Source organism: Colletes latitarsis, chromosome 6, assembly GCF_051014445.1.
Source record: "Colletes latitarsis isolate SP2378_abdomen chromosome 6, iyColLati1, whole genome shotgun sequence".
NCBI lineage: Eukaryota > Metazoa > Arthropoda > Insecta > Hymenoptera > Colletidae > Colletes > Colletes latitarsis.
In genome coordinates, this window is record NC_135139.1 from 27,155,252 (window position 1) to 27,170,302 (window position 15,051).

The following is a 15,051-nucleotide window of genomic DNA, read 5'->3' on the forward strand; positions in this document are numbered from 1 at the left end:
TATTTCTAATAAACGAATATATTCACAAAGAAAAAGAAAAAGTTTGCGCAGTATAGAAGATAAATATAGTTATAATTGCGAGATTATGGTATTCTGTATCTGTGCGCCGCAGGACGTGCCTCTAAAAATGTTTGCTTCCGACAGTTTTGTCGTTACCGCCATTATTTACGATTTATTTTCGCATAAAAGAGACACGGTAGCTCAAGGATAGCTCTGAATGACGTAGGTCATTGATCGAATTGCAAATTAATATTCAATGAACAATATCGGCTGCCATTTAACATCGTAATTTCGTATTCCACGTTTTCACTTAATATACATATACGTATAAATAAATCTGTAGAGCGTAGGTATGTTTGTAATTTGGTTCTTTTTTTTTCATCGAATTCTCGATAATTTTTAGGTTTGTTCAACGATAAGCCAAAAAATGTATTTTCCGAATTTTTACTTGTCTGTCTGCCTGTTTATCGAATGTCGTCTGTCCCGCAATAACTCGAATTATGTCATTCGGATCCTACGAGAATAGCTCCAGGAGTTTTCAAGCATTATGACCTCGTTGCTTTTCACCTAAAAGCGTTATTTCTAAGCACAGTGAGTCACAGGACAAATCATACACCATATACGTAGATTAGGAATGATTTAGAAGAAAAAATATGTATAATGAATGTACTTACATCCCCCGTGAGTGTTACATCCTCCGGTGTTCGGCCACACCCGGGACAAATTTTAATGGGAGATTCTAATAAATAAGACGAAAATCAAGAATATCAATTTATTAATTGAGGCTTCCTTAAAAAGTTATTAAAAAATTTCAAATCATTCACGGAAAAATTATTTTCAACATTACAATCATTTAGTATCGAGAAAAAAAATTCTTTACCGAAAATATACTGTGTGGCCGGCAATGTTTTTAACGAAGCCTCAATCAACAAATTAGTATCCTTGATTTTCGTCTTATTTTGGCCTCTAGAATCTCCCATTAAAATTTTTCCCACTGGATACACGAAAGTATTCGTACATCCAGTTTGTTTTTATAATGACTGGTTTTGGTAAACCTATCGAAAAGGTGCACAATATTATGATATATGTAGAGAACATCCTTTTGACCCATCGGTGCGTTGAATGATTAAAACGTCCTTAGAAAAATCATATAAGGCGATTTGGTCGATCGAGTACAGCGTGTTCTACTTTCCAAATCAATCGATCGCGCATGATGTGACCAGATGTGACCGTATGACTTTGATCCATGGAACAGTCTTGTGAATCGAAGCAATGCTAACTATCTATGTATACGTTTTACGGAGCAACTGTGCAGAAATAGGTCAAGGTGGCCACGATAAATCGTGGTCGATCCGATCTATTCCGTGCAGTCGATGATACGCTACCTATGTATAATACACGGCACATCGTCGATCTTTTCTTAACTCTTGACAAGAACAATGCATTACAATTAGCAGTCGTATAAATAAAGCTGCGAGGGCCGATATGTTTATAATTTTCTTTTTACTTGGAATTTTCGATATTTCTTTTTCTATTTATTTAATGGTATTAAAGCAGAAAAATAGATTTTTAGAATCTTTGTTTCTCTATTCGCATCGTCATAATAACATTAGCTGTTTGCTATCTCGTTTTCTAGCGATGAAAATCTTTTCATCATTCATTCTACGTATAATAGACGATTCGGATAGTCATTATCGAATACAACGCTAATTCGAAACAAAAGACAAAATTCTTTTTCCCGTAACTCGAATAAGTTACTTGTACAGCGAGGTGTTGAAACCCAGCAACCGTTTTTCGTCGTTCACGAACCGTGAAGCACTTAACAACCGCATCTTGTTGTTTGGTTTCAGTTTAGACGTTAAATTGCTCGAGTAAAAGTGGTTGTTTCGCTCGGTGAAGCGATTCGTTAGTAAGACAAGACGAATATTGTCCTTGTTTCGTTGAAAAGGCACGATAAACTCTTGTTCGATTCTCGTAACGATAACTTGCTCGATCAAAAGGTGTCGGTATAAAATGCAGGGCGTACGTTAAACCGGAAACGGGCACCGCGGTGCACTGAAAAAGGAAATGGAAATCGCTTCCCTTTTTCGTCGTAACGTTCGGACAGTCATCCGAGATCGAGAGGTGTGGAATTCGTTCCGGTCGACGTAATAGTTGCCGGATGCTTAGCGCTTCCCTGACGAAAGAGTTACCATGAACGATGTCGGTCGATGGTTTCAAACATACGGATGTTTTCGCATTAGGTCGACGCGATATCGTGGCAACTTGACACGCGAACGCGGAAACGAGTGAATCTTGATTTTCGTGTTTCGTACTCGTTGTCGTACTACGTGAAATTAATTAAATATTACTATACATATGTACATATACTATTCTAACCAAGAGAAATTGAAAAATCTTTTAACATTTTCTAATTAATATACATATGTATGTATTTATGAAAGTATTCGTATCTATGAATTTTTATTCTATTCAACCAAGTAAAAAATTATAATAATTTTTTTCGGCTAGATACACTAGATTGAAGGTTAATTCGTTAAAATCTTAATAATTACCGATCCTTGATTCCGAAATGATTTTTAATCTATTATGAAATCTTACGGTAGAACGCGGAGGTATGGAATTTCCAGAATCCGGAATGACAACGACGATAAAATTTACGTAGGTTTCTACACGTGACATTACCAGACGTACTGTTACGTGCTTTCGGATTCCGAAGATGATCGTAAAATTTATTGCACTCATATGCAAAATCGTTCAACACCAGTCGAAACCACCGTATTCAACTGTATTCAACTGTATTCAACTGTATTCTTCTTGCCCTACGGTTAATATGTACATATGTATATGTATGCGCAAGTTCGAGCATACAAACTGGCTTTAGGTACGAAATTAAATTTAAAGATAAAACAGAGAAACCTGTTTAATAGTAAACACATTATATGTACGTAGAAATAAAGTATACAAGAATTTTATGGTGTATAGCTGTTGTCCACGTTTTCATACGCGTAATCTTATCGAAAATTTCTACGTCTATAAAGATACAATTTTTAAATTTAATTTCCAATAAATTATCTAATAAATGTTTTTGTTTAGGAATGTCTTCTCGATATTTGCTAAACGATATGCAACATATGTATAAGAAACAGAAATGTTCGGTAATTTAATGATACGTATATCGTGTACTTGATATTTTATAATCTTTTTAACGATACCATTAGGGTTTCTACACTCTAAAAGTTGTACCGATTTGACAATCATTAATCAACCGACATATTGTCCGGTGGGCGGTGTTTCTGCATTCCAGAGGAACACCGCGTTCTCACGTTAATCTACGCGCAAAAAATTCACGTATAATCACGTGACACCGTCACCACCAACAACAAAACTCGTGGCGCCAACGTGGTTGACATATTACGCCATTAAACAGTTACATGCCTGTTTCTGCTATTTTTTTTTCTTATTTTATATTCTTCGAGTAGTTTTTATGCAAACGTAAAACTATCTTGTAAATATTTTTCGCCTACGACGTGCGTCATCAATAACATTTCCATTAATTGTAATATAAATTTATAATATTTTTGTTTGTTTCCTTGAGATCTATTTTGTAGGCGCAACTTTGTATTTCGATTCCGCGAGAAATTGCCGGAGCCATACCATACGTGCGATCAATACGACATATTCATCTTAAAATAGTATTATGCAAATTTTGAAAATTAATCAACAAGTAAAAACAAGTATCATACGATTCCGATAAATTGCACGGTAGAAATTTCTGACCGTAAATATGGGGGCGTATCATTCGATTCGTCAATTTCTCTACCCGACGATACACGGTTGGCGTAAACGATGAAACATTTCCACATGGAAAATAATTTAAAACTAGTTTAATGGAGCCGCGACACAAGTATGCATCTTAATGTACAAGATATTCATTGGTTGACGTCAATCTGATGAATGTCGAAAAGACGTAAAATGTTAAGACGGCGCCATTTAGTCGGGCAACGAATCGGTTTTATGGATATGCGATTAGGGATTCAAATGTCTGCTTTCGAAAGTATGTGAAACAAGTTCTTCGCGTTCATGCTCTTTTTTATTTCGGCAAGACCGCGGGACAAGTCACTCGTTATCATTATCTTTTCGCCATCGAAATATTATTCTATTATTCGTATCTTTTTTATTTCACATCTCCAATGGAATATACGCGTTGCAGTAAATTTTTATTTTCGAAAGGTACATTACAACTAAAAGAAATACATTCAATGTTGCTTTAAGGTAGTCAAAATCTATTATAAAAACATTGTAATTACAGTTATGGCGATCTCATTAATATTAATTATATTACACATTGCTTTCTGTCATTTGTACAACTTTTGAAATATTTACTTCACGTGTCATTTACGTGTGTCTTTAAGATAAAACAACTAAATTATAAACGATTGCAAAAGAATAAATAACAAGTGTCAGACACCACCGATGTGTTATACAATAACGTTTAACAAGCACAAATGTTAAAAGACTATTCTTCAAAATGTTTTAAATCTTTAAATATTGTCATAAAATTTTAAAATTTCAAGTTTCCAGAAAATGCAATAAAAAAATTTGATTTTTCATCTAAACAAACCGAAATCTTACCTAATGAATTCGATTCTTTAGAACAAAAAATAGTTTAGTATCGCATATACATATACATACTGGTTAAGAAGTAGACATTTATTGTAAATATAAAAATATATTTGATAATTTAAAAGTAATACAACATTAACGATTAACGATTTTTATGCCATCGTAATAAACAATTTATTATTAACGAATTGAACATTTTTAGAACTCTTTTTCCGTTGCGATTTTGTAGGAAGTGTTTGTTATAATCGAAACTCCTGGTATAATCATGAATATGATTACATTTCTCTCAGCATTCTTATGTTCAACGACTAATTAATATCCCAACGATATTTACGTGTGTCTAACGACGGCCATAGGCATGATGAGATTGGTGGGCTGCAAAGTAAATAGAATAGTATAAATTTCAAAAGATTTTTATATGTATAAATTACTTAGTGATTTTACTTCGTCATTTCGAAAGTTCCAACGATTTCATCGGACTTACGTTTATAAAATTCTGTAAAGTTCACATTGGGTAGCAAAGAATGAACTTTTTGTAAAACAGTAGCTTTGGATGCTAAAGTTGCATTGGTATTCCATATCTAACCGAGAAGAAAAATAAAAAAATTCCGTAAATAATATAATTTATCCTACAACACTGGTCAACAAATTGTAAACAAATTTAGTCTACTAAAATTATAAATCAGACGATGAAAGGCTGTTGTATATAAAACGTTTAAGTTAGTCAAAATTACCCTTTTTGGTATAACAGAATTTCCATTTTTAATTTGTGTTTTAGAAAACACTAGTGTCAATATTTTAATTTAACTTTCATTTTTGCAATTACAGTTATAACAGAAACTAGAACTGGTTGCTTAGATGAAAAATACATATTCGCAATTGACCAATCTAATTTGTTTACTGTGTTTGAAACATTAAAACCTCACTTGAACAAGATCTTCTCTGTCTCTGATAGAAACGGTTACCCCACAAATTTCATCATCTTCAGCCATACATTCAGAAAACTGTTCTCCTATAGCTGCAAGCACCGTCTCTTTCCAAATCTGTTCCTACGTATACCAATCGTGTCAGTAATATATTTATGATAACAATACAAATCTTAGTACCTACAGTATCAGATTTGTGACATTTTAATCTCCATGTTCCACCTTTTTGATTAACAGGTTCTTCCCATAAGGGATATCTTTCATCCCTCATCAAATGATAACTGTATCTAACCTGAGATTAGAGGAATTAATAAATACAGTAATTATTATAAAAAATATCAATAAAGAAATGATTTATGTAAGGTGTATATGTATACTTACCTGCATAGCACTAGCATTTGGTATATTATTGAAGACTGCCCAAAAACTTTGTACAGTGTTCACTGTATAAATCTTGGTTAAATTTTCTTTATATTCTTCAACAGTTGTACCAGATACAGCTCTGTCAATTTTACCAACTTTAACAACTTTCTATACGCATTATAAACAAAGAATTGGTAATGTTACTTACAACAATTGGTTATTATATCAGATTTGTAACATCACCAAATAAGAATAATGATATTTATTATATTTACATATGGCTATTTGATATACATACAAAGTTAACTAAAAATTTGTTAATAATGTGTTAAATACAAATGTAACTCCATTTCTAAAATTTTTTAATTTCGTTTTTAAATCATATTTAAGATCATATTAAGAATAACAATATTATTATTATTCTTTTGACTATTTTCAAGCAATATCAATTTTTTGTGTTATTAAAATAGTCTATGTACAGATGCCGTGATACAATGTCGATTCTATCGACACTTTGCCAGTATTAAAGTTTACTTAAATTCTCTGTGGGATCAAAATGATTCCTTTCAATAAATGTAGGTAAAAAACGGAAACTATTCTATAAAAATAATCATTTATATACGATTATAGAAGACAGAAAAAATTTTACAAAATAAAACGTACTAAAAATGGTAATTTTGTTATTACAAATGACAAAATTAATCATTTTGATTAGTTTGGTAGATCCGGTGTTGATAATATCGAGGATCAACAACATTATTCACGTGCATTTCAATGACGTTTTAAAAAAAAGAAAAAAGAAACATAAAAGAAAACTGATAGCAACATGATACAGGGCGCACTCAATTTCAAATATTACGCAGTGAAATGTAAATATGTCTACGTACTTGTCCAACCAGAACGTCCATGAAGATTGCAACGGTATTCCCAACGTTTCATGTCCTTCGATCGTTTTAACAGTTTCCTCAGAAAATACCGGCGTTTCCGATAAGTCCGCCGAGTTATCGTCTTTCGATTTACACTCCACCGCGGCCATGTTCGAAACGACGACAAATACATAGGTACATGTTGAAATATGTATGTACACAGTATCAATCGTTTTAACGCAAAAATCATGTGATCAGAGAGAATGACAATTATCGTTATATTAATTCGATACGAAATCAATTATATAATTAACAGAGATAGTTTCTGATTATGAATAACCATTATCAACGACCAGAATTTTATATTAGTTATAAATAACAGTCAGAAGTAAGCAAACAAACTATTAATTGTCAGTATCAAATATTTTTCTTTTTCTTTTGCAAAGAAAATATTTTCAATAATTTGTTACGAATATTGTTGCGACACACTTTTTAAAACTCAGTATTTCGAATAGAATATTTGTAAAATAAAGATTTATGTGTAATTTTCACGTTGTAAAAGTGAATGTTTAGCTAATGTTCTGGCTAAAAGAAAACTTAATCCGAAAGGTATATACTTGATGAAAATAAAAAAAATAGTAACTCGATACGATTGGTAGTTTTAGAGATGAAGATTCATTTGCACGAACAGTTTTTGCTTAAATAACTGAAAATCACAAAACTCGAAATTTTGTATTTTTTAAAAGCAAATTTGAAATTGGTAAAATGATAATTTACATACTCTTCTCTGGCCTAATTTTATGCAACTATATCGTGTTTCAATTTTATCGAAATCTCTGACACTAAGCGAAAAACACAATCGATTTTATTAGAAATGATTCTTACTATCCATAGTATGTGTACACAACGTATACATATACTTGCAATTATATTTGCCATAAAAACACGAATATCTGTATATTTACAGGAGCAGTTGATGTATATATATATATATATATATGTATATATATATGTATATACTAAAAAACACTATATTGTATAATTATGTATACATTGATAAAGTGTAACGAAATTTTAAATTGCATTTAGATAAAATAAGAGCCAGCCATGGATCAGTTGAAATTTGCTAGACAGTGAGAGTGTTTCTTTATTTATGAATATCAGAGAATGTAGAGTGGCAGTGTAATTTTAACGAGTGTATAAAATGACCTTGGAAGAGGCACAAAATGCTGCCCAAAAAGCTGTGCAATTTGACAGTAAATGTCAATATAAACAAGCTTTGTATTATTATAACGTTGCCATTAATTGCCTCACCAAATTACAAAATCCTATGTATGATCAGAAACTTGCAGAATACGAGGACAGAAGATCAACAATACAGGGTCTTAGTAAGTTAATTATTTCAATTTAAACTATACTATGTAATAGAATATAAAATAACAAGTTGATAAAAAAGATTGGTGAAATATAAATGATTGATAATATATATAGTTAACGACGAAGAACAGAAACATCATATAGGACAAAATACGCATCAGTCTGAGTTACAAAGATGTAAATTTCTTATAAATCAAGCTCAAGATGCGGACGAAGCTGGCTTGAAAGACATAGCTGTGAAATTATACACAGATGCTGCTGAACTTGGACTTAATATTGTATGTAAAATCACTTCTTAGTTTCAAGCATTTCAAAGTTTAATATTTAGGAAAAAAACATTAAAAGTAGTCTTTAATATTATAATTACAGAAAACTACTGATTCAGAAACAAAAGCAAAAGTAACGACTCTTGTTCGACTTGCCCTTGACAGAGCAGAATCTCTGAAGGGTCTGAAAAAAGAAGAAATTAACAATATTATTGAAACACTTTCCCAATTGCCTCCTGTACCGGAAACGGACTTGGATTTGGGTGTAGATAAAGTATCATCCATAGCAACAACTGCCACAAGTTCTAGTAACATAGGTAATAAAGAATCCAATCTTAACAGTTGTTATAGTTTCTTTTTGATTAGTTTATATTGTTAATAGGGAAACAAACTCGACCATCTCTTCATCGTGGGAGTAGCGTACACTTGAAAGTAACTGGTAGCAATATTAATTATACAGACGAGGAGAAAAGGGTTTTACTTCACAGTTCCCATATTAACGAACATGAATTTGTACCTTTTATGAGTATTGATCTCACAGAAAAATTTCAATATGCCATTCCATTTACCGATAAAGACGGTTTGTTAGAGTTAGCACCAAAACAGAAGCCCTACTTTGCAAGATGGTGTCGACCAGAAGAATTATTCTCTGAACCAAAACTGCTTATGGACCATCATGTCGATTACTATAGCATAAAGCAGACTGTTAGTTAAACAATAGTGATAATTTTCATGTTAATAATTCTTGGTACTCCTATATTTAATTTTGTATTGAATTTCAGGTTGTTTCCGATTGTTCTTTTGTTGCTTCGCTTGCTGTCAGTGCTCAGTATGAAAAAAGATTTGGACGTAGACTAATAACGTCTATTATTTATCCTAAAAATAGAAATAAGGAGCCAATTTATAATCCATTCGGTAAAAGTTTATTTATTATTCTATAAATTATTTAAATTACCTTCAATTATTAAGATCTCTAATTGTTTGTAATTTCTTTACAATTCTGATAGAAATTAAATTATGAGTATTTTATGTTAGGAAAGTACATGGTGAAATTACACATTAATGGTGTTCCACGCAAAGTTATAATAGATGATTTATTGCCTGTAAGTCGTTACAACCAATTACTTTGTTCCTACTCTAGCAATCGTGGAGAGCTGTGGATCTCGTTACTTGAGAAAGCATACATGAAAGTAATGGGTGGTTACGATTTTCCTGGCTCAAATAGCGTAAGCTCGTTATTATACAATATTATTAACCCTTGTACATAGCGAATTTTCAAAGTCGATTTTCTCAAGAATCAATTTCAGGACGAGACAGAGTTATTCTATATTGTTTTTATATTTTTTAATAAGGAATCATCTAATGTCCATTTATACATAATTTTCAGGGGCACCTTGTATATTTAACGATCAGATATTCTTTTTCAGAACATAGATTTGCATGCCCTAACTGGATGGATACCAGAGAGATGGGTTAATGACGAACTAGATTTTAATAAAGACAATTTATTTAACATTTTGCTATCACGATTGCACAAAGGAGATGTGCTCGTGACAGTAGCTACTGCGGAATTATCTGATTCAGATGCTGATAGAACAGGTCTAGTGCCAACACACGCATATGCTGTTCTTGATGTTAGAAAAATAAATGTAAGTACTAACTCTTTAAATATATAGATATGCCTCAAATCTAATAAGTCAAGCAAAAGTCATATCAGAAGATTAACTTTCTTGTTGATAACTCTGTTGTTACGACTTTCTCCAATTGCATAGGATATACCGTATAAAATGTGCAAATTATATTTGTATAGGGAGTAAGATTATTGCAACTCAAAAATCCATGGTCGCACGTGCGATGGAAAGGAAATTATTCCGAACTTGATACAGTACATTGGACAAACGAATTAAAAGAAATATTAAATTACGATCCAGATTCTGCATCACAATTCGATAATGGTATATTTTGGATCGATTACGATAGCATGTGTACCTTTTTTGATATGTTTTATTTGAACTGGAATCCAGGTCTATTCAATTATACCTATTGCATCCATCGGTAAGTTACAAATATGTTAGACCTGTGAATTCTTTATTCTTACAAACGTAACATTATACAGGGTGTTCGGCCAACCCTGGGAAAAATCTTAATGGGGGATTCTAGAGGTCAAAATAAGACGAAAATCAAGAATACCAATTTGTTGATGAAGGCTTCATTAAACAGTTATTAACGTTTAAAGTTCCGAATGTACTGAATTTTTTTCTCGAAAATGCGCAAGATTTCGGGGGTATGTCTAATCACCAAAAATGATTGTAATTGACCCCCGCAACCGAAAATAATTTTTCCAGAACAATTTGAAATTTTTGAATTTAATTGTTAATAGCTTTTTAACAAAGCCACCATCAACAAATTGGTATTCTTGATTTTCGTCTTATTATGGCCTCTAGAATCCTCTATTAAAATTTTTCCCAGGGGGTGACCGAACACCCTGTATGAGAATACTTTTGTTGCAGAATGTGGAATGCAGGAATAGGTCCAGTAAAAGATGCGTACAATATCAGCGATAATCCTCAATTTTTACTAGAAGTGCAAAACAATAACGCAGGAGTGGTATGGATACTTCTCACAAGGCATATCACAGATATTGCAGATTTTCGTCAAAATCAAGAATATATAACAGTATTAGTATACAAGAATAATGGGAAAAGAGTATACTATCCTCGTGAGTAAACTAATTTGATTGCAATAAGATCTTGTGTTTGTTTCGAATTTAATTGTAAGCATCCGATCACACAGACGATCCACCGCCGTACATTGATGGTGTAGCAGTAAATAGCCCGCACTATCTTTGCAAAATAAAGCTAGATAGTCAAAGCGATACTCGATACACTCTAGTCATATCACAGTACGAGAAAACAAATACAATATATTATACTTTACGCGCATATGGTACGTGCCCGTTTACATTACGCAAAATACCAAATTTTTACAAATACGAAAAAGAGGTATGCCATTTTTACATTCCATGTAAATCTATTTACAGTTTAACTCCATTTTCTCTATTGTAATAACACTAGTCAACGAATTGTAAACAATAGTTTGTATTCTTTACGATTAAACGATCTTTCTATTTCTTTCTGTATAACTTTTTGAGGTGTTAAAAAATTTCCACTTTTAGTTTGTATTTTAGAGAAACTAGAGAAACAATATTTTAATTTAACTTTCATTTTTATAATTACAGTCGTAACAGGGACTAGAATTGATTGCTTAGATGAACAATATATATTTTCCTGTTGACCAGTGTAATTTTTCAGATCACAGATGGCCAGTGGAAAGGTATTACAGCTGGTGGGTGTAGCAATCATCCGACGTATCAAAATAATCCACGATACCAATTATTGTTAGAAAGTTCAAATAATAATAACTATTTATTGATTATATTGAAGGGTCCAAAACAATATCAAATTGGTTTTAACGTCATATCGGTTGTATTGAATGATCCCGATGCACCTAGTGCATTCAAAATGAAAACCTCTGGCCTGTACAGGTATTATATAGTGTCCATTATACGCAGTTATATACATATAGGGCACCGTCTATATAAGGAAAGTATTATGTAATTATTTAATTTAACGTAGGTCGGGATTTGTTTATCTCGAACTGGACGACGTGCCAGCCGGATCGTATGATATTATTCCGTCAACATACATCCCTGAACAAGAAGGGCCTTTCTTTTTAATTTGCAAATCGTCGTGTAAACTGCAACTTCAACGGCTTCAATAACAAAATACGTTTTAATACAAATTACTATTTTGTACAAAGAAAAAAATTTAACAGTATGTTGTACCAATTATGAAAAATTTATATTTGCTGTTATTTAATTGTTAATGTTGTTAACAATGTATATGTAACTAATTAAAAAATTATAATTTATTTGTAATCGAAAAGCCATTAATGCACTGCAGGTTCACAATAATGTTAGCAACGAAATGGTATAGGAAAATGATTGAATAAACTATTACAAAATGCTTTTATTTCATATTGTAGAAGAAGTACAAATTAGTAACGAGACTAGATAACTACTGACTGTATTCTGGAAATCGGTGGCACTTTTATTTATAATTAGCGTTTGCTTCGTGTGTTATCGTTTGGCACGTACACAACTGAATATTGACGAATATAGCTTCTCAATATCTCAATCAACTATTTAATATTCTTTGTACTGTTTTTATGTACATATACATAGTGGAGAAAGAAATTTTTTTTTACGTTAATTATGTCAAACAAATACTATATGGCATACAATGTCCTTTTAAAATACAGTGTAAATACAGTAACTATTTTTGTAAAAATATTATTATTGTTTTGCGTAAGAATTACAAGAAAAGAAAAGAAAAGAAAAAAAAAAGGACTTACAGAAATACGTTACATTTCTATTGCATTTCATATACATACATACATACATACATACATTACTGCATTTTGCGACCAACGTATAGAAACTATATTCTAAAATATTACATTTTGAATTTTACAGAATCTTCCTATTTCTTTTGATTATATCTTTTATTTCATACCTCTCCGTATTTTTTCAAAATAGGTGCAGTTTCTTTACATTGCACGTAAACAGTAATATAATAAAAAAAAAAATACTACTCGACGAATTTAATATTTATACTTCTACGTCCAAACAATACATTTCGCATCGTTCTATCCGTTCGTTCCAATGAACATTATGGTGTAACTGACATTTGCCAAGAACAGTTTGAATTTACAAACTAATATGTAATTAAGCTTATAATTACTATTAATTGCAATGTTAATTTTTCTATTATATGCTAGTAATTGTTAATAAATAATTCCGCAATTTATATGATATCACGGTTGTATGAAGTGGGAATTAAATGAAACGTAAATATATTTACATAATTGCTGACAAGATAAATTATAAAAAAAAAAAAGGAAAAAATTATGAACAATTATACAAAAAATATACAGAAATTTAATATTAATTTAGAATGAGACTATGAGACTATAGAAAAAACAGCATCGAGTGAAACTGTTAAATTATAACAGTTACAAAGCTACATTTTCGCTTTGTAACTACGATTTGGATGCATGTATAGAAGGCACTATTGTCAATAATTTAGATAAACGTTATTATAAATAACATGGTGAGTATCAAAACGTCTGTGTGATTTACAGTCCTGCTTACTGTTATGATATGCCTAACAGATTCACCCAAATCTATAATTATTTATCATTGAAAAATATTTAACAACAAACTGGTGACCCTTTGCAGTCCAGTTTTGTATATTAAAAAATGGTGTTCCAAATTAACTATGCCCATATTTTTAGCCTCGTTAAATTAAGCTATATCTATACAAAGATTAAAACGATAAAAAAGTAAAGTTCACGAGAAAAGTGCATTTTGTAATTGTGATTACAAACCAATTTTAATCGCTGATAATTTATCAACGTTTTGATATTTAAACTTATGTAAACAAAAATAGTAATTCATCCATAATTAATACTTTAAAGAACCGCAAAGGATTACAATATATATATATATATATATAACATATGTATTTACTTTCTTTATAATACACTAGACGCAATCTACGCGTAAATAATTTGTGTTGCATCACTGTCAAAGCAAATAAATTTCATGTCTATACAAATGTTTTATACCAAATGTAATGAAAGATGATAAAAAATCTTTCATTTAATTTTTATCATTCCATTTTCTTTGTGAATATACAAATTTGTGATTATGAACACAATTGTGCTGTATTGTGCAATACAAATCTTTATTAATTATTTACCGGTGAATCGTCGTACGGATTTGTTGGATCATCGATGGATTATACCTTTTGTACGTGGAAATATAATTTTATAGTAAATGTTAAACGTTAGAAAATAAATAATATAACTGGTTAATTTTTTTGTAAATGTTGCGTATGCAAGACAAAAATATTTTGACGTTACGAAAATGGGCGGAAAGTGGAACACATGGTACAGGTATAAGAAAATAGTGCGCTTTGTTAATATTATTAGAAGATTTAAAGGACGTCATTGATTCTGAAAGAAGCATATTTTCGCGATAGAATATTACACGGTACATTCTTCGTCGCTTTAAATCGTGTCAAACAGTTACTAATACGAGAACATTAAAATTCTTTATCGTTTTTTAATTAATATTGATCTTATTTTAAAATAATTTGAACTTTGTTTAATATTAGAACACCGTAGTATTTTCTCCTTAAATAGTTTTCTTTACTATGTACGTTTTTATGTACGTTTTTTTTTCTCTTTTACTAAAAACTAATCTGTACACACTGTATATACGATATCAGAAATTGTCACCGTTGCCATAAGTAGAATATCGTGTTTAATTAAATGTTAAAAATAGGGACGAATCGTTACAAGTTAAAATTTTCTTTTACATATTATGCGAGTACATGTTACCTTCGATTGCATGAAATAATTAAATATTCGCACTCGATTGAAAATATCTTACATGATTATTTTATGGCCAAGCAAGGTTCAAGACTGATTTGGTTATTTCGACATTTTTGAATAACGTTTAAGCATTCAAAAATTGCATCTTCCAGTTTATTGAATTAATAG

The 15,051-nt window shown here is 31.1% G+C and overlaps 2 protein-coding genes across 5 annotated transcripts; one reads left to right on the plus strand and one right to left on the minus strand.

Annotated features, from left to right (window-relative positions):
* Nucleotides 1-4,712: 4,712 nt before the first annotated feature.
* On the minus strand, nucleotides 4,713-7,107 carry LOC143342485 (eukaryotic translation initiation factor 4E type 3). 2 transcript variants are annotated; one of them, XM_076766422.1, is made up of 6 exons: nucleotides 6,803-7,107; nucleotides 5,934-6,054; nucleotides 5,737-5,844; nucleotides 5,553-5,675; nucleotides 5,111-5,207; nucleotides 4,713-5,001 (listed from the first exon to the last, which is right to left on the minus strand). In XM_076766422.1, the coding sequence occupies exons 1-6, from the start codon at nucleotides 6,949-6,951 to the stop codon at nucleotides 4,967-4,969; spliced, it is 633 nt and encodes a 210-aa protein (XP_076622537.1). In that variant the 5' UTR covers nucleotides 6,952-7,107; the 3' UTR covers nucleotides 4,713-4,966. The 2 variants fall into 2 exon arrangements, with proteins under 2 accessions (XP_076622537.1, XP_076622539.1); XM_076766424.1 differs by having other exon boundaries at nucleotides 5,934-6,083; nucleotides 6,803-6,964.
* On the plus strand, nucleotides 6,906-14,268 carry LOC143342484 (calpain-7). Of its 3 annotated transcripts, none has more exons than XM_076766421.1 (13): nucleotides 6,906-6,976; nucleotides 7,871-8,169; nucleotides 8,273-8,436; nucleotides 8,528-8,741; nucleotides 8,807-9,129; nucleotides 9,207-9,339; nucleotides 9,460-9,650; nucleotides 9,852-10,073; nucleotides 10,235-10,479; nucleotides 10,935-11,143; nucleotides 11,218-11,426; nucleotides 11,736-11,968; nucleotides 12,060-14,268. In XM_076766421.1, exons 2-13 carry the CDS (start codon nucleotides 7,986-7,988, stop codon nucleotides 12,202-12,204), a joined length of 2,472 nt encoding a protein of 823 aa, XP_076622536.1. In that variant the 5' UTR covers nucleotides 6,906-6,976; nucleotides 7,871-7,985; the 3' UTR covers nucleotides 12,205-14,268. The 3 variants fall into 3 exon arrangements, with proteins under 3 accessions (XP_076622536.1, XP_076622534.1, XP_076622535.1); XM_076766419.1 differs by lacking the exon at nucleotides 6,906-6,976 and adding an exon at nucleotides 7,038-7,169; XM_076766420.1 differs by lacking the exon at nucleotides 6,906-6,976 and adding an exon at nucleotides 7,279-7,390.
* Nucleotides 14,269-15,051: the final 783 nt, after the last annotated feature.

Bases quoted from the DNA above. Each gene is read 5' to 3' on its own strand.
- LOC143342485 (XM_076766422.1), bottom strand. From the start codon at position 6,951: ATGGCCGCGGTGGAGTGTAAATCGAAAGACGATAACTCGGCGGACTTA. The intron at 6,055-6,802 runs GTACGTAGACAT...TAAAATTGACAG, and splicing joins TGGACGTTCTGGTTGGACAA to AGCTGTATCTGGTACAACTG. The intron at 5,676-5,736 runs GTAGGTACTAAG...TGGTATACGTAG, and splicing joins AATGTCACAAATCTGATACT to GAACAGATTTGGAAAGAGAC.
- LOC143342484 (XM_076766421.1), top strand. From the start codon at position 7,986: ATGACCTTGGAAGAGGCACAAAATGCTGCCCAAAAAGCTGTGCAATTT. The intron at 8,437-8,527 runs GTATGTAAAATC...TTATAATTACAG, and splicing joins CTGAACTTGGACTTAATATT to AAAACTACTGATTCAGAAAC. The intron at 8,742-8,806 runs GTAATAAAGAAT...TATTGTTAATAG, and splicing joins CACAAGTTCTAGTAACATAG to GGAAACAAACTCGACCATCT.